We start from the raw sequence: 24,397 nt of genomic DNA, 5'->3' as shown, positions 1-24,397 counted from the left end.
ACGGGGCGGAACTGTGGGGGTTCGAAAACCTAACAGAGCTGCTTAGATCTGAGAATAAGTTCTTCAGAGACTTACTGTCGCTCCCTCGGTCTACCCCACTAGTTCCTCTCCGTTATGATCTTGGCAGACAAAACATTAGCAATGTAGCCAGGCTGCGCCCCTTACTATACTGGGCAAGGCTCCGGAGAACCCCTGAACTCCACCACTATGCATCTGCCCTCGACGAGCTAATAACACTTGGAGCTGAGCGCAAGATTCCCTGGGTATCAAATTTGAAAAGGGAGCTCCAGAAGATAGGTCTGGAAGAGGCCTGGGAAACCCAGCTCCCCCCACCCAAATCTATGATAAAAAAGGCTTATTGGGAATGGGTCATGACTAATACCCTAAGAAATCAGGGAGGTGAGCTAACTTTGAATTTCCTGGATGTGAAACCTGCACCTAGCATGGAACTCTTTCTCGACATTATTGAATCTCCTGAAGATAGGTCCCTTTATCTCAAGATGAGATATGGTACTCTCCCACTCTTCGAGTTTCAATCTAGATGGAGCACGGCACCCGCAAGCCCGAAAGGTTGCCCCGGTTGTGCCTCGCCCTTGGAGTCTATCGGTCACTTTCTGTTTGCATGTAAAGCATACCGGCAACCAAGAGCGAGATGGCTGATACCGGTTTGTAAAAATCTGGGGACCAGGTCTGCCAGGGTGGCATTGCGCATCTTGATCTATGATACATCAGTCCCTAGCGTCATCTGTGGGACTGCTAAATACTTGGGCTGGGCCTGGAGGATTAAACGCAAGCTCCTTAAGGTGCAACAATTTTAAGATATAAACTTACCCCTGCTGCCCTCAAAGAATACCATTGCCAAAGGTACTGACAAATGGCGGTCTGTTTACACTGTACGTATATATTTATTGTCATTTTTATTGCTTTTAATTGTATAAGGTTCGAAGTATATAGTTGTAGTGGGTTTTAAACTGTTTTTATACTTATTGTACCAAACTTTTATGATATTTTTAATATATCGAATAAAGTAACTACAACAACAACAATAAGTACGGGGTAGGGGAGAATGAGAAGGGTAGGTCTCATAGAAGTAACAAGCATTGAAAATGCAATAGGTCTCTCCTTTGATTAAGTTAAAGGCATTTGCTTTGCTAATGGTATTGTATAGCAAAGCAAATGGCTTTAACTTAATGAAAGGCATGACCTATTGCATTTTTAATGCTTGTTTATTTTCTGTAACCCTCCCCGCCCAGTCACCGCAACTCATGCTGCTCTCAACTTCTAAAGGTTTTCCAAAACAGCGCTTCTGTCGCAGGCGAATGCTGGGAGGTTGGAGGGGCTCAACCTCAAAAGGGGGTTGCAGGGGCTCAAAAAAAAGTACTGATGGGTAACAACGTCTTTTTACAGCTAGTTAAACTTCCTGTTTTAAAGACGAAGAGGCATGTACTCTGGAGTTACGCCTAGTTTCTCATGATTGGACTTTATCACATGCGCCTTTATTTCACATTTCAGGCAAGACTTGTTATATAATGCTGCACGGAGCTGAGCGTTCCCTACTAAAAACCTATCATGTGTTTTATCCAAGCATGCCACTAGCAAATTTACATTCCTATAGCCAAGGAGCGGGGCGTTATGCAATCCTCATCACTATGTCCTCGTGGTCGCTTACTCGCATTCTGTTTGCACACACTTGCAAATGTTAAAGACAGGTTAAAAATGGCAGTGATCCTCAGAGGTGATTGCTAGGATAATGTTGATGACAGCAAGCAGGTGGAATATATGAACTTTCTTGGGGTCTATTTTCATGAACATCCAGATGGTTTCCATTACGAATGGTCTAAAAGAGAGAGAGGGATGGTCCAATAAACCAATCATATTTCGGGTCCAAGAGTCTAACTATCATGAATACAGACCCATTTCAGGGAACTTTATAAAACTTACAGAGCAGGTCCAAAGGACATTAAAAGAACGTTTGGGCTGTAGTGGTGTCATGTGGAAGTCAACAGACCCTCAACACAAGGTCTTTAGGCCGATATGCACATTTATGGGCATTAAAACAAAATGGGCTACACCAGCAAAGTCAGAGCTGGGGTCGAAGTGCGATATGGGAAATGACTAAGGCTAAGAAATTGAAAAAAAGGGTAGGTCCGAAGGTGTCTCCCTGATTTAGGTAAAGTGATAAAACATTCAAATTAGTGTATCTAACCGATAGGCAAGATGAAATGGGCAAATCGACACCACAAAGCACCTAAACTGCAAATGTTTTAAAGAAGACCCATGGAAAGCATAGACTACTCGCGTACATTGAACATATGCCCGTGATACAAGATGGACTGTGGCAAAACTGCATAAACAACCCCTGCACCCCCAGGGTGTTTAAAAAATGTCACACTGAAATATTAGCAATAAAAACAAAAAAAGTAGTTTTTGCTGCATCTAAAATACATCTGTCAGTACAATGTTGAGAGTGGAGTTCGTGCGGGTGATGTTAGGTGCCTCTGCACACCCCGGCTATTTGGGCGAGTGATAAGGGCCCATTACGGCAAGTTAGGGATTGGTAAAGGGCGGAGGTAGGTCCACGGTAGGTGACCTTTAGAGGTAAGGCAGAGCTGAAAACGACCGCCTTTTTTTAAGTAAGTGTCTGGAGCCAGATGCTTCATATTGTCATGTAGGGTATGTCTTCCCCCTGTGTTCACGAATCTGGGGGGCACCCCGGTTTTCCCTCTACATTCACCCAAGCAGAGGTCCCCTTTTCCTATCCATGGTCTCACAGGCACGGCCCTTCTTCCTGCAACAGGTCATTAATGCCCAGGCGTTTATCCCCCGTGATCACACCCAGAACCCTTCTCTTTTTTACGGTCACCAGGAGGTTCTTTCTCTTTAAGCACCCATGGCTAGGACCCTGGTACTGAGGATGGTTCTCTCTACATGACCCACCCAGAGATGCTGGGAGGCTATCTGCCCCTCACCCTTGATTTACGGTCACTGAGTGCGCTCCGTCCCACGGCTCTGTGGTCACTCACCCCAGTCCTCGCTGCTCAGCAGGTTATCGGCTAAGAAGCGGCTGTCCAGCTTGCTGAGGAGCAGTTCGGTCCCCATGCTTACTCCTGGCTCGCTTTCTCTGGGCCGCAGATCTGCTTTTGCTGTTACTGCCTGTGACAGACTGCTTGAGGGCAGATCATCACAGCTTCCGCCAACCCGTCATCCCGTAACAATACGTGAAATCCAACAAACCCAATCCAAGATGTACAACAATACTGACATAGTAGGTAATCGAACCCTGTTGCAAGATGGCGAATAGTACGCAAAACACTGCCGGACATTCTAGAACTGTTGGGTGATGTTCATGAAGCCCAAGTGGCCATCTTAACAAGCACTTGAAAAAAAAGTTAAAATAAATAAACGGAGCGCGGTGACCCTAAATTGGGCGCCGCGCTCTGAAATAAAGTAAACCAGTACTGGAAAAAAAAATCAAGGCACATTAAATAAGCGCGGCCAAACTGGGCACTAGCCGATGCAAATAAAAACAAGCGCAGCCAAAGACGACGGCGCTGACCATGTAAAGAAAAGAGTGCGTATTGTCTTTTAAAGGACAGTGTGTAAAGCTGCCAGTAAAAGATCGAATCCCGGTGGGCGGGGCCAAAAGCGGACAGGGTGGCAACCCTCCGTGTAATGATTGCCTCGGGTGCAATCATTACACTGTGTTTTGCATCATTTATGACGCAAAACGACACGCACCAATCAAAATTGGAGGCAGAGCCGCGCCACGACTTCTGGAATCATATCGATTCCAAGAAACCCTCGTATGACGAGAGCAGCGCATGCGCTGCTCTCGCCAGGCCGAGACCTAAAAAACGAATTTGGGAGTTATTGCACTACCAGGACATATAAAACGAAAAAGTATATGTCCCGTATTCTGCTTATTAAGCACCATGATTAGGGGTGACGTGTAAGAAAAAGGGAGTTTAAGGCTTGGTAAAGGGTTTTAAATGGTAACTCGACATGGCAGTAAAGCTATACATATAGGGTTTGCAGTGCCAGGCCCAAAACATGTTGAAAGGGCTACTTAAGTTAATGGCACAATCAACCTTGTAGCCCAACTAATTGCATTTAATTTACAGGCCCAGACACATATAGTGCACTTTACTAGGGATTTATAAGTAAGTAAATAGTACATTGAATATGCAAATATGCCAATTGTGGATGAACCAATGTTACCATGTTTCAGGGGAGTGAGCACATGCACTTTTGCACTGGTTAGCAGTGGTAAAGTGCGCAGAGTCACAAGGCCAACAAAAACAGATCAGCAAAAAGTAAGGCAAACTAGGCAAAAGGTTTGGGGGAAACCCACCCATTGGCTGACCGGTCTAACACTCATGATCCCTCTGGACATGCTGTACCCCTAAAATGTTACACCCAACTTCTGGGCGTGCAACTGTGCTGTATCGGGGACTGTGTAAATCTCAAAGCATAAGGCAATGTGTCCAAGTGACGAGGATCAAAACAGTATTTCAAAATGGTTAATAAAGAAAAACTACAACATTACAAAACGCACAATACAGAAATAGTAAAATGCTGATTCAGCAAATCTCATTTAAATGCATAAAAACATTGCCAAGCAGGCTGTCTGCAATAGGAACAAAAGCGAATAATAGGCAAAGTCAGAAATAGACTAAGTCTCAAGTGTACTGAAAAGGTAAGCAATCAAGCAGCATCCCCTATTGGAGATCAAAAAGATCTAGCTCAACCACAAATTCAAGGCCATTTTCTCTATAAAAAAAAGTATTAAAACTGCAGTCCCCATGGTGTGAGCAAAGAATTAGATTTTCAATAAATCAAGGTACAGAATTATAAATAGTCACCCTATCACTTTAGTACTAACCTCCCACATGAATATTAATTCAACCCTTCTGATCTAATGTCGTCCGGAGGCGTCGGAACAAACTAGTTGTATAAACAACGGTAAACCATTGTGAATGAGTACAATACCATGTGCAAGCGGAAGGTCCTTGAAAACATGTAACAAAGCTTCAGGCACCCTTTGAAAACTGTGTCCTTCAGAGATAAACAAATCCACATTTTGCTGCATGTAGTATCTGGCACAACTATAGCCAGAGAAATTTCATGACACAGCATCCTTTTTGGACAGGATGGTGTCAAGGCCTAAGTGAGGCCTACTTCGCCTAAGCCAGGAAAACACACTTTAATAGGTCATAGCAAATTCCTTTTCATGTCAATTTATACACTTGAATTCAGGTGTATTAATTACTCTGTACACTTAATAATACACATTCTGATTTACACGCATAAAATACCTAATACCCCATTTCAATGCATGCATGCACATGTCAAATAACCCTTTCGTTTTCTGTACCTCCCTTTTCCTATATTTTACTACTAATACTTCTCTCTTCCTCTCTGCTTAAATTCCTTCTCCCTACTATTTCCCATTTTTTTTTCTTTATTCAAAAACAGTCTCTCATTCATACATCACATAACATGTTTCCACCCATTCTTCTTTGATCACTTACTGTGCTTCCACACTCAGACTAACACTAACAATAACGATGGTACACCAAAACACTTGTTTTATTGTTGTGCTTGAACATACATTCCAAACAAAAGATTGTGTCCTTTATGTCTAGACATTGTTCTTCTTCTGTCACAATCTATACGGGTGGAAGGTGTGCTAGAGGCGATTGGCTAATAAGAAACCTGTTTTGTTCTCTTCTAGCTTTAATTGATGTCCTTAAACTGGTGTCACTTTTAATGTACTTCTTTATTTTTAGGGGCACAATGATTGAAGAAGAGCAGTTTGTAAATATTGATTTAAATGATGAGAATGTTTGCAGTATTTGTAAACTTGGAACCGACGTAGAAACACTGTCATTCTGCCACATCTGCTTTGAGTTGAATTTAGAAGGTAAGCCTAGAGGTATATTTTGGTCTTGTTTTTATTAAATATAATTCATTAGTTACTGTGTTTATGTGCCTTCCGAAGCCCTAGTCGATTTATTTCTTTGATATTGGGATTTCCTTTATCTCGTTGTATTACTATTTTTCTTGAACTTGTTACCTGTTTGTGTAATATAGAAAAGCAACCCAATAATCCAACTTGAGAATTTTACCCTCTGAAGCAAAAAAGTAAACCTGTTTGAATCCTTTTTAAGTAGCTTGAATCCTTCAGCGATTAGTTCTTTGTGTCAAAATATTGTTACATGCCTCTATTTCCTAGTGAGTCAAGGCATGTTGAACAAAAGTAAGGTACGCTGTTTTTATACTTCTGTAACTATTATGAAAGCTAATCTATGAAAATAAGCCTTTTTATTGGAGGGAGCACATTGGGCCTGAGCCAATAGTCCCTCCCATTCAGGTAATGATATTGTACCATGTTAAGCCTGTACCATTAAAATGGTAGGCTTAAGCTGTCATCAACCAATACCCTGCTGGTGTGCTCCATGTTCAACACTCTGAACATTGGTCCCGTTCTGCTATCACATAGTCTGGCCCACTAGATTATCGCTGCATTCACCCTGACCAACTGGAACTGTAAAATGGAAAGATCCTCATTGAACTTTAATTTGCACAACTAGAGCAATATTTAGTATGATATTTAGTACGCAGTTGAAATAACGTATACAAGCAGTGTTCTTCATGTCAGAAGCTCAAAATGTTTTTTACTCCCACATGGTATGCTTTTTTAGGTCTCGCCTAGCGACGCAGCGCATGGCTGCTCGCTCCTGGCGAGATCTATTGTTGTCACTTTATCTTGCTAAGCGAGGGTGGAAGCTCCACCCATGCTTCTGATTGGCGCGCGTCAAAAATGCGCACTTTAGATTGGAAGGGAGGCATGTCGGTTCCCTCCCTGTCGCCGAGCCTGCCCGGACAGGAGATGTGCACGCACACGGCCGTCTCTTTTGCTCTCGGCGTTTCCACGCCTCTGGCCTTGTGGTGCTGGCCGCTCCACTCTCACTCACTTTCGCTCATAGGTGACGTCTCTTGGCTCACCTCTGCCCTCGCTTGGGCCTCTGCCACCCCAGGGCTTCTCCGCAGTGCTGGCCAGCCAGAGCTCCTCCATGCACCTTCTGCCGCATGCAGCCTCGCTCCCGGCTCATCTCCGCTCTCGCCTGTGCCACTCCTCTTGCCTTCTTAGTGGTGGGCCGGAGTTTCTTCGCGGCGTAGCTCTGCTCCATGGCGCCTCACACAGTAGGGACTAGACAATGCACAGTCTACATTGGCCTTTGAGCAGGGGACCTCAGTCTTTCACCCCGCGGTGTGGATGTCACCGCAATCACGCCGTACCTCGCAGATTTTTAAAAAAATGTCCCTCGGCACATATGATTAAATGTGAATCGAATTAGAACATAAATAAAGAATTGTTTACTTAAAAAAAAAAAAAAAAAAAAAGACGCCCTCGGTCCCGTATGATGATGTCATTGGGCAGAGCCGGGTTTCAAGTTGTTGTGGTCGTGGTGCAATGGTGCTCTTCGGCAGACCCTGCTAACTGTAGGCTGCGAGTTCCAGATGGCGGGCGACCCGGTGCAGGACGAATTCACCGCTCCAGGGTCAAGGGATGAGCCGCTGGAGTGCCAAAGACCAAGGCTCTCAGGACCGGAGAAAATTCCTCAGCAGTCACGGCACTGCTGCAGTCCCGGGAAGCATGCAAGAGAGCTCCTGGGTATCTTCTGTGGGACAGAACAGGCAGCCCGGCAGGGGCCGGCCGGAGGGGCTGCGACGCAGTTGCACAAAGCAGGTAAGGGCTTCTCGGCGACAAGGCTCCTCGTACATTGCATACCTAACTGCCCTTTATTGACACCCTTACCCAGCTGTGCCATGCTTAGCTGTACCCTCTGTACCACCCTGCACACACTCCTTACAACCCTGCGAACACCCAGCTCTGCCCCCCCCTTAGTTGTACCCCTTACTGCCCTGCTGTGCCACCAGTCGTTCATTGCCAGTCCCTGAGCGTTCCTGAAATCGTCCCTTCCCTCTGATGTCTGAAGCCCTAATCCCTCCACTCCCAGTGGACACTAGGCCCTGCTGCCTACAGTCCTATCCCCTTAACTCCTTGTACACACCTAACCTTTACCGATCCCCCTTACCTCCCTTGTATACACCTAACCTTTACCGATATGTGCACACCCGGAATTCAAATCCATGCACACCCGCTTCTGCCACCCTTAGTTCTTCCCTCTTACCGCCCTGTGCAAACCCGGATCCACAGTCTATAGTTTAAGCCCCTCTCCCGCTTGTGCATTCCCGACTCCACCATCTTCCTTAACTCCTCCCCTGCTAGTGCTCTCTCTGCTCTGCAGTCTGTAGCCTTTGAGTCCCTCCCTGTGCACTTTCGGCTCCGCACACTGTAGCCTTAACCCCTCCCCTGCCTGTGCACACCTGGCTCGGCACTCTGTAGCCTTCACTGTATGTCTGTGCATACCCGGCTCTGATGCCTGTAACCCTGAAAAAAAACTCTGCCTCTGCCTCTCCCTCTGCTGTTCCAGCTTCTTACCTTCCTTCGCACCCAGGGCTCTGATGCTGCATTCAAACATAGCCCGTTTCCTCCCTCTGGACACCTGGCTCCTAGCCCACCCAACCTAACAGTACACTACCCTCTGTATTCTACCCGTCCAAACTGTGTTCTCTCGTCGGTGCCAGTACTTGGGGTTGTTGCTCTGCCGCCACACCTCCAGGACGGAGCTTCTGCCGGGCCTAAGTGCTGTCTTTCCCACTGACCCCAGAGGTTACAAACACATTTCGGAGTAATGCAGCCCCCTCCTTTCTGCTTTCTAGAGTTAGTTATTGACATTTGCTTAGCGCTTACTGCAATAGTTATGGCATCACAGCGCATAAAGTGGTTTGTGTAGGTAGCGGACGGCTCCACTAAGGCAATCCTTGCTGGAGCATCACCACCTCTCACCTGCTATGCCTCCATCAATCCCACCTCCATCCTCTGATGTACTGCTCATTGGAATAGGGAGTACCTCCACCCACATCCAGCTGTGCGTATCACCACCACTGCCCACTCCAGCTGTGTTCCCCACAAGAGTACCTCCACCCATCCCCAGCTGTGCTTCGCCCCTCCACTCCGACCCCAGCTGTCATTCTTAATGTTTCCCCTCCAGAGACGTGCTTGTCACGAGAGCACATTACTAGTGCACTCCTTGATGTACCTCTCAAAAGAAAGCGCAGGACACCCCTTGTGCACATTACTAGTGCACTTCCCATGTACCTCTCACGAGAGCACCTGGCGCCCCTTGTGCGCATTACTAGTGCACTCCCCATTTACCTCTCACAAGAGAGCGCTGGACGCCCTTTGTGCGCATTACTAGTGCACTCCCCATGTACCTCTCACAAGAGAGCGCTGGACGCCCCTTATGCGCATTACTAGTGCACTCGCCATGTACCTCTCACAAGAGAGCCCTGGATGCCCTTTGTGCGCATTACTGCATTTCCCATGTCACTCTCACAAGAGAGCTCTCCACTCCCCGCTGCTTGTTTTTGTATTTTGAACAGTTGATCATCACATATGAGAACGCTCGCTCCTTCAGCTTTTACCTGCATTTTATTGCCTACCCGCCCCCCCTATCCCTGTTTCTATGTGTCACCAGCGCTACAGTGTTGGACACGGACAGTCCACCCACAGTGACCACGTGCACTCATGGAAGGTTCACAGAATGCTGACGGTTTAACACTTCATAAACCAGATCAAAGGTTACAATCAGTAACTAGAAGAGCAGTGCCCAGTCTCTACTGGGGAGCAGCCCCCTTTTGGAAGTCACGCGTGGGAGTGAACTGCAAGGTAAACAAATACTTGTGTTTGTTGTGCCATTTTAACCCCTTCAGTGCCCGCCCCTTTCCCCGCCCTGTGCCGGCCGTTGCATTAGCGGGCGGGGTTTATGACGAGCTGGTCTCGTCATGGGCACAGCGCAACCGCGGCCCATGACGAGACCGGCTCGTCACGGGCATTGAAGAGGTTAAAAAAACTATTCAAGTGCCCTTTGCTTGTTTTCAGTTATTTTAAGTGTTCAGGGTTAGATGCACTTTTTTCCCTGTTTAGTGATCCAACTTCAAAGCAAGCCAGGCCTGTTTAACATCGCCTGGTGGAACGTCACAAATCTTTATAGTGGCCCCATATCAATGTGGAATGCTTAATTTAGCCACAAATTCATGAATTAGCGAATTGTCTCCCCGTCCACCTCCATTTAATGCCCTTGCAAAACAAGCATTTGCAATGCAATAGGTCTCACAGTTACCCGAGTTGAAGCTAATGACATTGTAAATGACAATGGGATCAATTCACAGAACTAACTTAAGACAAAATCCTAAACTTACTACCATTTTGGTATTCACAGAAGTTAGGAGTCCTAAAGTTAGGACTCCTAACTTCTGTGAATACCGAAATGAAAATACCATTCCACGCCTCCATGTGGGAGAGCCACCATTGGAGCTCTTCCTTGGAGTCATCAGACAAGGGAACGTACTTGCAGTAAGTGAGACCACGGTGAAGGTGATATGCTTTCAGGCATTAGAGGGCCCGAAATTGTAAAGTACCGGGGAAGTTAACCCGAATGGAGGATGACCGCAGGCCTACCATCCAGGCTATCTGACAGAGGGAGGTGCAAGGTTTCACTAGCATCCACATCACCTTGTGTCTGATTTTGGCCATTTTCCTGGAGGGAAGGCTCACCGTAGTCTTAACCAAATCGATCGCAAACCCCAGAAAGATGATTGAGCGCAAAGGGGAGAACCTTGACTTCGCTTGGTTAATCACAAAACCCAGCGACTCTTCCACTGCCGTCAGCAGATGACGGGACAAAGCATGCGGGCATTGGTCCATAAGCAGCATGTCACCCAGGTACACTATCATTCGTACACTGGACGCTCTTGAATATTCCATTACTGGCTTCAGAACCTTGGTGAAACACCATCGGGCAGACGGCAGGCCAAAAGGAAGAGAGGTGATCTCGAAAGTTTGTCCTTGCCATTTGAATTGGAGAAACCGGCGATGTGGAGGAGCAAAATTGGGACTGTGAGGTAAGCATCCTTGAGGTCCAGGCAGACCATCCAGTCATTGGCGCGTAGAAGGTTGCGACGGAGGTGTATACCCTCCATCTTGAAGTGGCGGTAAACCAACCACTCGTTGAATTTCCAGAGATTGATCACCAGGCTCAGACCCCATCCTGCTTTTAGACCTGGAACAGATTTCTTAGAAATCCGGTGGGAGGAGGATTTGAAGGACAATTTGCCCTTTTGGTGAGGAGTTCTGAACCTCCCGCTAAATAAAAGGGGCCTCTTGACCTGAGAAAGGGATGGGATGAGGGGTAGAGGTTGAAAGTGGGACCTGTAGAACCCCTGTACTGATTTAAGCATCCAGGCATCTAAAGTGAAAGCCTGCCAGTTGTCAATAAATTGTGCCAGTTGACCCGCAAACGACTGCATGAAGTTAGTGAAAGACTCACCATGAGAATTGGAGTTGGATCCTCCACCTCGAGCTCCGTTGTGGTAGCCTCTGTGACGTGACCGTCCATTGGTGGGGTAAAATCCCCTGAAGTGTGAGGAGTGCTGCCATTGACCTCGCTGGGAAGGTTGGCCTCTGTCGGAGGCGGAGTAATAGGAACGACCAGCCGAGCGCCCCTACCTCAGTAAAAACATGCACGTTGAAAATGCACTTGACAGTTGATTAGGCCTTATCAAGTGAAGGTCAACACAAATTTGCCGAGCTGTTTGATGAACGGGTCGCCAGACAGCCCACCCTGTGCCACCTGGCCTGCCTCGGACGCCGCCAACTCCCGTAGCTGGAGGTCAATTTTAATGAGTAAAGACCTGTACCTCTCTGTGGAGCTGGTGCAGTTGGTATTGCTGAGAAAAATAATTGCCTGTTGGGCCCAGCTAAACAGTACATCTGTGGTGATCAAAGCTCTGGACGCCTTGGCGTCTTCCGCCATATCAAAGATCTTTACTAAAGAGCCCGTTCAGTCCAGGAGCATGTCCTGGCACGACCGTCAGGAGCGGTCGAGACCTTTCTTTGAATCTTTGATGTATTTGGCCAGAAAGGTGGCCATACGTGCATCTATCTCAGGGTAAACAACCACCCTCCTGTCCACAGACTGCCAAGGACGTTCCGCTTGAAGGAGATTTCTGACCTCCTGCTCTGGGGGTTGCCGGTGCCTCCCAGCCACGTATTTGTCCACGTTGTCGCCTGGCACCCATTCTGAGGAGTGGGATGCATCAGTTCCTCGGGTTCCAAGAGATCTGACTGGGAGTCATCAGGCTCCTCCTCAGTGGCCTGTGGCCCAGAGGGGGGAATTGGAGGAGGGTCTCCAGGACTGATCGTAGTTGGACTCTCCCTCAGAACCCATTGGAGAACGATTAAAAGCAGGAACAGATGAACTGGGCACGGCCTCGCTCCGTTACAAGGGGTCCATTGGGCAGGCAGCTCAGGGTGTGAAGGGGGGGGGAGGGGGTTGGTGCCCAAGAACTCCTCTTTTTTTAACCTGGAAACGCATCCAGGTCCAACCTGAGCATTGCTGGCATTTATGCAGATTCTGGAAAAGAGGTGTGGGGGGGCAGAGGCCTACTCTGGAGGTTTTGAGATTGAATGCCCAGGAAGGTCTTGCTTCAGTGCGATAGGTTGTTGGCACGTTGTGCCTTATCCATGAGTCTCCTCTCCAGAGGGCCATTGCGTCCGAGACCTCTTTAAATAAAAAGGTGTCCACCACGTCGCAGAACTTGTCTGTGACCGGGAAATATGACACGTCTTCCTCCTCCTCATAATAATGTAATCTCCTGTGAATTGGGAGGTAAGTATACCTGACAAGAAAATCAGTGCGTGTACTTATGGTTTGGTGGCCACCCACCAGGTAAGAGGGAAAAGATTGCATGGGAGTTATGCCCCAGTAATGTACTGTAGCCAGAAATTGACTTTTGAGGTCTGTAGTAATGAGGGTTTTCACAAGACACAGGCCGTGGGTGGAGACGCTCAGAGATGTCGGTAAGTGGCACGTGTTCTGCAGCAGGAGCCAGCAAGCGCCTGGAAATGGATGCGAGGAGGGCACACGCCCTCTATCAGACGGTGGACTACTGCGCGCCTTGGCCCCTAAGACCTCTGATGAGGGAAATTGACCGAAGAGCGGCAGCCAATGATCTGACGTCTACGCACCTTGATGAGCAACCTAAACATCACGCAATCAAACCAATATGGTAGCAACAAAGATAACGAGCAATGCGTGAAGAAAAATGTGAAGGGGACCGGAGTCCTAGCACTGAACTGACATGGCTGCTACCAGCAAAGAAAGAGGACGATATAAAGGGGACAAGACCTTTTACTGAGGCTATCGTCGCCTGATTGGACATGAACTGTTCTTTTCAAACTTCATTTTTTGGCACTGGGGTTATGGAAAAGGATGTGCGTTTTTTTTTTCTCTTTTTTTTTTCTTTGCTTTTTGACGGTTGATATTGCATTGTGGCTGCAATTTGATTAAACGAAGAAAGAAGACCATAATCCTGCCATAGAATTCACAAATCATTAACACTTCACCAGACATTCCGTGCACCCTACTATTTGTGGAAAAAGCACCCTATGGTAGAGGTCTTCAACCTTTTTAGGTCTCGACCTTGCTATCGCGTAAGCGATCGCAAAGCGAGACTATAGAAAGCGGGTTTGAAAAGTGCTCCCAAAAAGCGGATTGCATGGCTAGCACGCGCACAATCACGCGCATCGTGCCGCCATGCAATCCGCCTTATGGGAGCACTTCAAAGGGTCCGCTTCCCCTCCTGGAATGCGCTCCCCCGCCCCCAAGCGCGCGCTCGTCACGCTCCGCCGGGTTGTTTTTTAATCCTGCGATGAATACTTGCAAATCGCGCCTCGTTCTTTTCTTCAAGGAGTGTGCATTTTCTCTTTTATCAGGAGCTAAAAGATATTTAAACGTGTGGCGCGTTCTGGGTGAAGCGTGCAGCAGTTTGGGATTAACCCTTGCAGGAATGTGATTATGGAGACCGCTCCAGATGGCAGGGATTTGCATGTAACCTTTGACCTCTCCTCCGTACCCCACAGGTCGGGCAATTCACAAACGTTTTCGCAGACAGTGTGACTATCAAACGTGAGGGGTTGCTAAAACCCCTCTCGCCCCCCAACACACACACACACACACAAACATACACCCACAATGAAAGGCCTGGACCCAAGTGCAAGCAGGCGCTGCAAAGCCTTGCGCGGTAAGCAGCTGCGCCCCAAATCTCATCTTGTCTATGAATGACGGTTCTGCTTTTTTGTAATCAACACGTGTTGCGATTAGCTTCTCAAATAAAGTATACAGAATGATGAAAGGCTGCCTGGACGTAAACAGAACTTAAGGCCATCACAGTGCACGCTGAGTTTGCAAGGTAATCCACCTTCAAGCTGTCTGGCAGAAAATATGTTGGTTTCCCTTTAAATTCTGGCCCACATAAAGCACCTCAGTCTGACGGGGAGATACGACACGCTTCGCTCGAAAAGGAATGTGAAAACAATACCTTTCTAAGGAGCCAGGTGTGCGCTGCATACATTATTAAGTGGCCATCTATGCAATTTAGTAACAGCGGACGGCCCCGGACCCTGCATCCCCCACCACCCACTGGAAAAGTTCCCGCCTTTCATCACAGGGCCTCTCTCGGAACCCCCGCATTTGACACGGTTTTTCCTCACAGGCACTGGAGGAGCATCAAGGGCGCGTGTGTCCCGCCCCAGGGGCTCTCAGAGGTGCATTGTGGGCTGTGGGCGCGCTAACTGGGTAACGCAATACACCTGTCCCGCTGCTGCCCCGGGGCTTCCATTCATGAGGAAGCTTTCTCCTACCCCTGCTGTGCTTTTTAACCCTGATCTGCCATGGGTTTGTGAGTACCCCCCTACGATTTCGGTTTCTGAAGACCAGACACTGTTTTAGCCGAGCCGGCGGTAGGAATAACTTCTCGCCATGCGCGGTTGGCAGTAAATAGGCCCGGGCACCAACATAAAAGCGGCCTGTGCCACAGCTGATTGAAGAGAGGGCATTCCCGTGCATCCACCTATGGATTTTTGTGAGTTCCCAGATTTACTAAAGCTAGGAAACCTGTAAATAAGTCAACAAGCTATGCCTATATCTTTCTCCTCATTATTTCCATTTACCATGTTTGCCTTCGTTTGCAGATCGAGGCGGTTTTAACTTGCACAGACTCGCTGCTTAGGTTTGTACAGACTCACTGTATAGGTTTTTTGCGAGCTGTGGATTGCTATGCATGTGTTCTTGCTGTAGGCAATGTGTGTGGTAATATCAGGGAAATCTACTGTGCAAGCAGACCGGGCCACATACAGACCCATCAGACTACCCCCAACCCTGTCACAATGGGCCGTTAACCAGGGCCTCTGGTGGCGCGGGCGGGGCCTGTTAACAAACATCTGTTTTCACTGGATGGACAGAAATGTGCCACCCTTCTACTGATCAACGAAACGATGCAGCAGGGGTCTTTCCATAGTCCCCAGACGGCATCCTCGATGATCTGCCTTTGAACACAAACATCACCCCCCTCCTCCCCCTTACCAGAATCACCGGCTGCTGCTAAGTTGTCTGTTGGGGTTGGGGTGGGGAGTGGGGGCGTGGCAGCAGGGGGTGACGGGTATCTGTGAGGGCAAGGAAAGCGGTTCATAGGGTGTTAACAGCGTCTGCAACACGTTGTGAATGGAGGCGCTTTTGACTGAATCACTGGAGCCAAGGCAGAGGAACTGCTGCTCGCAGGGCCCGACCTTTCTGCAGAGAGCTCCCAGGGCCTGGGCCCAGCTTGCCTACCAAAAGCCGACCCTGGTCGCATCTCACTTTCATGGAAACAGTGAGAATAGCACCGCCTCTACTACAAGTAAATATGAACAAGCATTTGCAATGCAATAGGTCTCACATTTACGCAAGCTTGAGCTATTACCATTGCAAATAACAATGCCTTTTATTTTTGTTTTAAAAACTTAAATAAAGGGCATTGTCATTTACAATACCAATAGCTTAAACTCAAGTAACTGCGAGACCTATTGCATTGCAAATGCTTGTTGCTCTTGGCCCCCTAAAAAATAAACGCTGGCACAGCAACTGTGCCCTCGGCCTCTAATGCAACTGCAGCACCAATGATACCTACAGCTCTGTGAAGCAGGCTGTTTCTCTGCCCACTCAACAGGGCTGTTACTTCTAAGCCAGGTGCCCAAAGCAGGCTTCGATTAAACAAGCATTTACCATGCAATGGATCTCGCATTTGTGAGAGTTAGAGCTGTTGGCGTTGTAAATGACAACGTCTTTTACCCATGTGGAGTGAAGTGGATGTATGTGGTGTGGAGTGGAAATATGTGGGTTGAATTGGTATTGTTAGTTGTGGACTTGTGTGGTGTAGAGTGGATTTGTGTAGTGGAATTATCTGGTATGGTGTGCAGTGTAATTATGTGGATAGTAATTATGTGGTACTGAGAGGAACTGAGCTATGTGGAGTGGGACCGTGCGTCATGTGTAATTGTGTGGACTGGTATTTTGTGTTGGGAAGTGGTATGTATTGGAGTTTAATTATGTGGTGTGCTGTAGAATTATGTGGCATGATGTGGAATTCTGTGGTGGATTGGATGTATGTGTTGTGAATTTTGCTGTTGGGTTGAATGATGTGGTTTGGAGTTGAACTATGTGGTATGGAATAGAAATGTGTGGAGTTGAATTGTGTGGCGGGTGGAATTATGCTGATTGTACTTTTGTGGCATCGTCTGGAGTATGTATGTAGATTGTTGCTACGTGATGGTGGATTTGTGTGTGATGTATTTATGTGGTATTGAGTAGTGTCTATGTGGAGTTAAATCATATATATATATATATATATATATATATATATATATATATATTACATAGAGAGAGAGTTTTATGTAGCGCGAACAAGATCCTGAAGGATATCGTAGCGCTTTACAAAAAGGATGGAAGGAGGGTAATACGTACAATATCGACATTAAGTAGGAATAAAAGCAAGAAAAATCACATAATTACAAGACAAATGGGTCAAAGTAGAGTAATACAATAAGCAGGTCCATAGCGGACTAAACGGGGGCACACAATGAGATCAGGAAGAGCAGCATCCAATGATGGTCCAGTGGTTGTAGGATCAATGACCTTAAGGTAGGAATTTGTTCATTAAGAATCTTTTGACTTCCAGTTTGAAAGCAATCGTTGAGGAGATTCTGCGTATTTCCGGTGGAAGAGAGTTCCATGTATTTGGGGTGGCGCCGGAGAAGGCTCGCTGGCAAGTTCTTTTTTTTTTTTTCCTACAAATTTGTGGTTTCAAGAGGAAATTGTTAGCGCTTCTTGAGGCTCTACCCCTGCAGGATAATTCAAGTTTTTGAGCTAGGTACCAGGGAGTTTTCAAGTGGAGGGCTTTGTGCGCCAGAACGGCAATCTTTAACTGGATTTGAGCTTCGTAGGGCAACCATTTCAGAGATTTTAGGACTGGGGATATGTGCACATTTCGTTTCGTACCTGTAACCAGTCTGGCCGCAGCGTTCATTGATGCCCTTAGTGGAGCCTAGGCGTATTTGGGAAGGCCACAGAGCGTAGCGCTGCCATAGTCTAATCTCTGTAAGACGCGCTTGAACCACTTGCTTGAAATCAGTTTGTGGGAGGAATGGTTTGATATTTCTAAGTGTCCTCATCAAGTGATTTGTTCCTCTACACACGTTACTGATACGATTATTCACGTTCAGGTGCTAGTCCAGGGTGATTCCGAGAGATTTGGCTGAGTCTATAATGAGGGGAGTGCAGTTGAAAGCCGTGAGGTGGTTCAACCACAGGTCTAGCTTGGTTAACTAGAGTTGAGTGAGATGATGTTTTCCGTGAGGAGATTTTTAAATAGTTGCGTATCGTCCGCATACATATGGAAGAAAATGTTTGTGGAGTTTAGTGAGTTAGCTAATGCTTCCAGGAAAAGGTTGAAGAGTATAGGGGATAGGGAGGACCCTTGGGGTACACCCATGAGAACATGTTGCGTGTAGTGGAATGGTGTGGTATTTATTTCATGCTATAGCCTCGCAATAGGTTAGGTGATGTCACGCTAAGTTATTGAAGCAAGTATTTTTTTTTTGTTCAGAAAAATGAAATCATTGTATTTACCTCTGTGAGAAACACCAGTCCAAATTAGTGTTTTAAGTGCATCTGTTGAATGAATACTGTTGACGCATGCACCTCAACTTTGTAGTTTTATATGGACCCTGGCATCCTTAACTCAGCAAGTACTGTTGTCTGCCAACCTGGAAAGTAATGGGTCAAAGGGAAACATTAATACCCCTTTTCTCAACCAACCTCAATTACCACGACCTTCCAAAGTACTACAGACTCTGGTCCAAACACCCACCTATGATGCATCTCCGATAACATGCTTATTCAAGTGTTAGGGAGGCAAAAGCATTAACATAATTAAGGTTTCAACAGAAGCTAACCACTTTTCTTTTAGGGAAAATTCTACTTCTGCAACCTCAAGTTCTAAAAATACTACATCAGAAATGCACAATCAAGGTAGAAGAAATGTGATTTCTTGGTATCTGTTACCGAGGCTTACATTTCGAGTCCTTCCGCACAGACCACAATAAAGCTGTTTGGTCTCAGCACTTCTGTGAAGTAAAAATAAATTTAATAAACCCCATCCCGCCCCGAAACTGCATATATTCTTCCAAGAGTTGGCTACAAAAAAACTTTATGGAAGAATTCAAGCCAGCTGCTTATTAAATAAACCTATGAAAAAATTAGAATTTCTTTCAGGGCACACAATGCTAGGTTAAGTACTTGGAAATTGCACAAACTGCATTCTTTTCCAAAACGGACAAAGAACTGAGGCCAATTCGACCCTAGTAAGTGGGTATGTGGAGAAGAAGGGGAGAGGATATATAATAGTTCATCGATCCATCTTTCCTCCCCTAGTAAGACTTAATGTGCCTATTAAGCAAACGTGAGCTGCTTTGTGGAGTAAAAAGGAAAGGTATCATCATAAACTGTCTCAAGCTCCAAAAGGAGTTCTTGATCGGATTAGGCTTGACAAGTTGCAGAGTGGGCCTCGGAGAAAGCAGCAAAACGAATTTCAAAGCTTCTATTTCCGAGAAAGTAAATGGTCTCCCAGGACTCCTTTCCATTCAGCGATAACTTTTCTGCTTTTCTGTCTATACCATTCAATCCTTATGTAACATGTATGGCACATGGAAGCTTATTGTGACGCAGCGATTTAGTTTGTGTGTGTGTGTATATATATATATATATATATATAATATATATATCTCTATCTAAGCTGAGGTAATGTTTTAATTCTGCGAGAAATTGCATGGAGAGATTTTGTATGTACATAGCGGAATATGCAAAGGAGAGTGTCAATATAGGCCGTCTGGCAAAATTAACAGTTATTTGCATTTTACTGAATTTCTGGAATGCTGCTGGTTGGCGTGGTATTCCCTTCCTCTGAACTTCCCAGCAAGCCCGTAGTACAGCCTAGAGATATGTTGGCTGTAGCTACCCTCCCCAGCACCACATATTAGGATGTACATTCTGTGGTGTCTAGAAAGGTCACGTGGCCTTCAGCACTCTCCAAGGGTGAAGGAGAGGAACCAATAATTACCAAAAATTCCCTGAAAACTTCGCAGTTTGAAATCTATTGTATATAGCAGCTTGTGCACTGGAAATCATTTGCCGCTGCCCCTCCTCCTAGGATTTAAATTTTGCAAGTACATTGAGAAACATAAGAGGGCACCGTGCTCAAACATGAAGCGCAGTGCCCGTGTATTTAATAGTTATGCGTGCACTGCAATGCATGGGGCCTCTGATGACACGAGGTAGAAATTCTTGAGGGAAGTTCGATGAGCCAAGGAGAGGTAAGGAGCAGCTGCTGTGCCAGGGCTGCGAGTTTCTGCAGGTTTATAGAAAGGCCCTTCCTAAAGTCAGCACTCCCGCCCATTTCACGTTTCTCACTATGAGAAAGTAGATCTCTGGCCCTCCTCATGCAGCCTGCACTCTGACACAGACAGAGTGTTATTGAAGTGGGGGGGGGAGGCCTTTCTTTTCATGGTAAAGCAAACTTGCGGCCGGTCGTGAAGCGGGTAGGAAGCCTATTTCAAAAACAAAATGCAGCATTCATTTCGAACAAGTGGACGCATAAACCAAGTAATTAGAAAGTATTGAGCGTGCCGGTTGGCAGTGAACCAGCATAGCGCATGCAGGAGCTGCGGTGTGCAAAAGTATAGAAAGGCTTGCGGTTTCTTAAAGACAAAGCAAACACACCACGGCACCCGAGACAGTGTTCGTTGAGGAGTTATTACTAATGAAAATATATAAGCGGGCGCCGTGCTGAAGCCTACAGCATGGCGCCCGAGGCAGGACAACAGCAGAGACGGGAAAAGAGGACACCATTGCAGGAAAGCATGTGGTGCCTGCAATAGGAGAAGCTCATTAAAGAAAATGGTGTTCATAGACTAAAATAAAACATACATAAACAATTGAAGTAAACGGGCCAGTCCTCATGGGAGGTTACAAATGAAGACAAGGCGGTACTTAGGAGGGACTAACAAGCTATTTACGAATCAGAAGCCAGCATTTACAAAGGACAGTGACACAAACCACTGAAAAAATATGGGCGGAGCTTGAAGTCCATACCTGAATACAGCATGCCTCGCAGAGCAGCGCATGTGCTGCCCAGGCTTGACCTAAAAACAACAAAAAAGCTCATTTATCCCCTTCTCCTCCCCTGTTGCTTGGGTTCTGTTCCGTGCCCAACAATGGTGACCTGGCCCTAATGCAATCAAGGAAAAGGGACCCCATGTTCTTTTTCATAGTAAGACTGCCATAACTGGGTCCATTGCCTACTCACAAAGGGTATAGGCTCCTGTGCTGTGAAACGGACAGTAGAGTACTAAAGAAGAAGCATGCCTTCTGACCAAGGTGCCTGCTACCTGAAAGAAATGTAAATGTGTGCAATGGTTAATCACCAAATTTAAAGGCTGCTTTGGCACTAGTGTGGTTTTTATTAATTAATGGAGTCACTCGGCTTCACGGTGACAAATATTTATTCTTTTTGAGAGGTATTAGAGGTCTGTTAAAAGGAGTGCACCCTTTTAATGGAAACACCTACAAATATTTGCACTAGATAAATTCTGAATGCTTATCACTAAAACGTATATTTTTAAAACACTATTTTGCAGCAGAATATTCCATACAGTGTGAAACTATTTTAAATGACAGACGTTTACTGTGCTTTCTGTCACAGACTGGGATCTCGTAGGACTATAAACAAATCACTATTCCTCACTGCATCAATCGGGATTTAACTCTTTGACTCTCTGCTCACACACTAAGACATCTCAATGATCACATTAGCCAACTAAGGTTTCATAAGGTAAAATAGTATATTTCCCTTTGATTAGTTTAACTTGCCTTTTTTTTCATTTCAGGTATAAGCATGTTTTTAGGTCTTGCCTGAGCCAGCGCATGCGCTGCTTGGAGAGACATTTAGTATACGGGTTTCCAAAGTGCTACCAGACCTCGCTGGCCTAACTCTTGCATTCACGCGAGCGTGCACTTGCGCAGCCGGCAATCACTGCTGCACGCGCACCACTTGCGTGCTTACCACACAGCGCGTCCCGGCGATCGCGATCAGTTTCGCTTTGATCGCGATTACTTTCGCGGCCGCTACTTTTACGGCCGCACGGCCAATGCTTGTTTTATCTTTATTTACTGCGCTGTTTTTCTGAAACCAGTTCAGCCCCTTCCTCGGAAGCTGCCGCCACCCTTTAACTGCTACGAGTCCTTCCGTCCTGTTCGAGCTGCTCTCCTCTAAAGGGGATTTAATGTCTCGTGCGCTTTCCTTCCTAAGTGATGTTTTATAAATGCAGTTTAAAAGCTCGGACACAACTCCTGGAAACATGAAAAACCCAAAGCTTACAGATTATTAAAAATGCAAAAATGTAATGGACAAAATGGACTAGGGTGCTCTAGATGCACCTAGTACAACATGAGGGGGGGCCTCTGGCACATGCCACTGTGAGACAACACTGGCCCCCAGCAGGACGCAAGTAGATGACAACTGCAACAGAGAAAGAACTGCTTCAAAGACCGGGTGGGATGGAAGCAGATGGGCCTGAGGCCTCCATGTTTTGTCAACATCTTTATCTGAGCACATATGTCGACAGAGCTGTGCTGTGCGTTTGCCTTGCTTTGTTGATTCCTGTAGAGGTCCCGGTAGCTTTGTTTAGGTACAGAAAGCCAGGCCCTAGGCGTAACACTTGTATTGCACTTAAAACGAGGGTGTGTGATCATCAAATCCTACGCCTACAGGAACAAGGGCGTTGCGTGAACACAATAGCGTATCACAATGTGACACAACACATGTAACTAAGCACCTGGTTGCACAGCGAGGCACTTCTCACACCCGAGTACAGCGTCGTCCTCACGCATCACGTCCCACGCCTGTTGCACATTGTGCACCCATTTTCTGACACCCTGCACAAGGTTAGCCAAATCCACACTGTGCGTGCCGGCAGAGCTCCAGCATAGGGCTCTTGTGCCAGCTGCACTGGCAGTGTAGTTCCACTCCACAGCAGCTGTGTTGTGCCAGCTGATAAGAGGCAGCCCAGACTTGAAAATCTAACGATTGCGGAGTTCAAACCAGATTGTACTAAATAGGGCCGTTGTTAAGCGCCTACCTTCGCCCCCTCCATTGATGCTCCTCGCTAATGTACACCTTATCTCACCAGGCAGCACTCTTATTACCGGCGTCTTCAAAACTGCAGGACAGAAACACCAAGGTTGTTCTCTGAAGCCCCGACTCTCAAGCAGAAGCGGCAGGAGTGAAGCAAAGATGGCTTGGGGGCTAGTGCAAGCAAGGGAAATGGCCGCTCTGATTGCTGTTGGGGTAGTAAATACAGTAATTATCAGGGTTCGAAGGGGCGCTCTGGGCCCGGGGCTACTGCACCTGCTGCACTAATGGTAGCTACGCCCCAGAAACGCTGAACACATACAAAGGGAATCCAGAAATACTCTGTAAACAAAGATCAGAAGACGGCGCCTCATAGCTCAATGAGTTGAGAGGCTGCTATAGAAATCTGTATATACATGGGCCCAAAGTTGCATTACAGCAACTCAGCAAGGTGTGACCTTCGTCCTCCGCAGTCGATAAATCGAGTACTCCCGTACAATTCAATGAGTGCTTAACACCGATCATTTAAATACCACGAGACAGCTCATTTGAATGGTTTCAGCATGCAGTCTCGGACTGTCTCGCCTGCTCTTGTTTATTTTTTATATAATTGTGCATCCTTTTTATTTTTCAAAATGTGCATCATATTGGCATTTATATGATATTCATACAACGTGGGCTGTGATCAAACCAGACTCGAATGCAGACTGCATAACAGTGCATTGTTGTGCCAGGCTAGTGATAGCACTGGAGCAAATGTGTGTGAACGCATTTACCCACACAAGTTACGTCGTCACTGACTTCAGTGTATGCTAAAGTGTTTACAAGCCAGTAAGATGAAGTGGGCCAAGCGTTCTCTATCAGACAAAAAGTCTCAGTTTTTAATCCCAGCAGGGCTATCTCAGTCTTCATCCATTACAGGCAGACAAAAAGAGTACCACTCCATAATCGCACCTGTACTTTTAGTAAAGGCTATCTTATATTTATTTACCAGGGCCCGAGCTACAATTAGGAAACAAACACGTATACGGATACCAGGTGTGCGGTTTTATACACCTTGCTACATTGAGGCATTTTGTTCCACGGCATTGTCATTTTTCAATATCATGTCCCAGTGTCTCAGCAGGTGTATCTTCAGAAATGGCATTTAGGATAGTTTAGCAACTTTTTTACAACCCTCTTCCCAGAGTTTTGTCCATAGAGGCCTTAAATATAGGGACTACAATGTTTTAATTACAAAAATAAATAAGACATTTTTAAACCACTGAGGGGCAAGATCATCTCTTTTACTATGTTTTTTTAAAATTTCAAATTCACAAATCACTTTAAATGAGTAGCTTTAATCTGGGTGGGTGGCGGAAGTGCGTGTAACAAGCATTGGCATAGCCAATAGGTTTCGCCTTTGGGACCTTATAAGGGTTTAGCCATGCAACAGTTGATGTTGTTGCACCAAGGATATTGTGCTGCATAGCTAAATACTTATAAGGTCCCAAAAGCGAGACCTATTGGCTGTGCCAATGCTTGTTATATGCAGTTACCTGAAGGTGGAAAAAAACAATAAAATGCAGAATTTTTATTCTTTTTAGCCAGGTCTATAACCCCGACTTCACGCTTGCTGCCCATGCCACTCGGTAGTACTGTCATCGCACTTTTTTATGGGCTTTAACTGCTGCATGCAAATGAAGACAGCCTGGAAATGCACCTT

At 46.3% G+C, this 24,397-nt stretch overlaps 1 protein-coding gene across 1 annotated transcript in view; it reads left to right on the top strand.

Moving 5' to 3' along the window:
- The window catches only part of C8H21orf91 (chromosome 8 C21orf91 homolog), a 164,630-nt gene that overhangs the window by 18,827 nt on the left and 121,406 nt on the right, over positions 1–24,397 (top strand). The window contains exon 2 of the mRNA XM_085623058.1: positions 5,790–5,923. Coding sequence (XP_085479184.1) covers positions 5,790–5,923 — 134 coding nt within the window. The remainder of the gene's footprint in view (positions 1–5,789; positions 5,924–24,397) is intronic.

Source organism: Triturus cristatus, chromosome 8 (genome assembly GCF_964204655.1).
Source record: "Triturus cristatus chromosome 8, aTriCri1.1, whole genome shotgun sequence".
NCBI lineage: Eukaryota > Metazoa > Chordata > Amphibia > Caudata > Salamandridae > Triturus > Triturus cristatus.
This window is presented reverse-complemented; position numbering and strand designations above follow the sequence as displayed.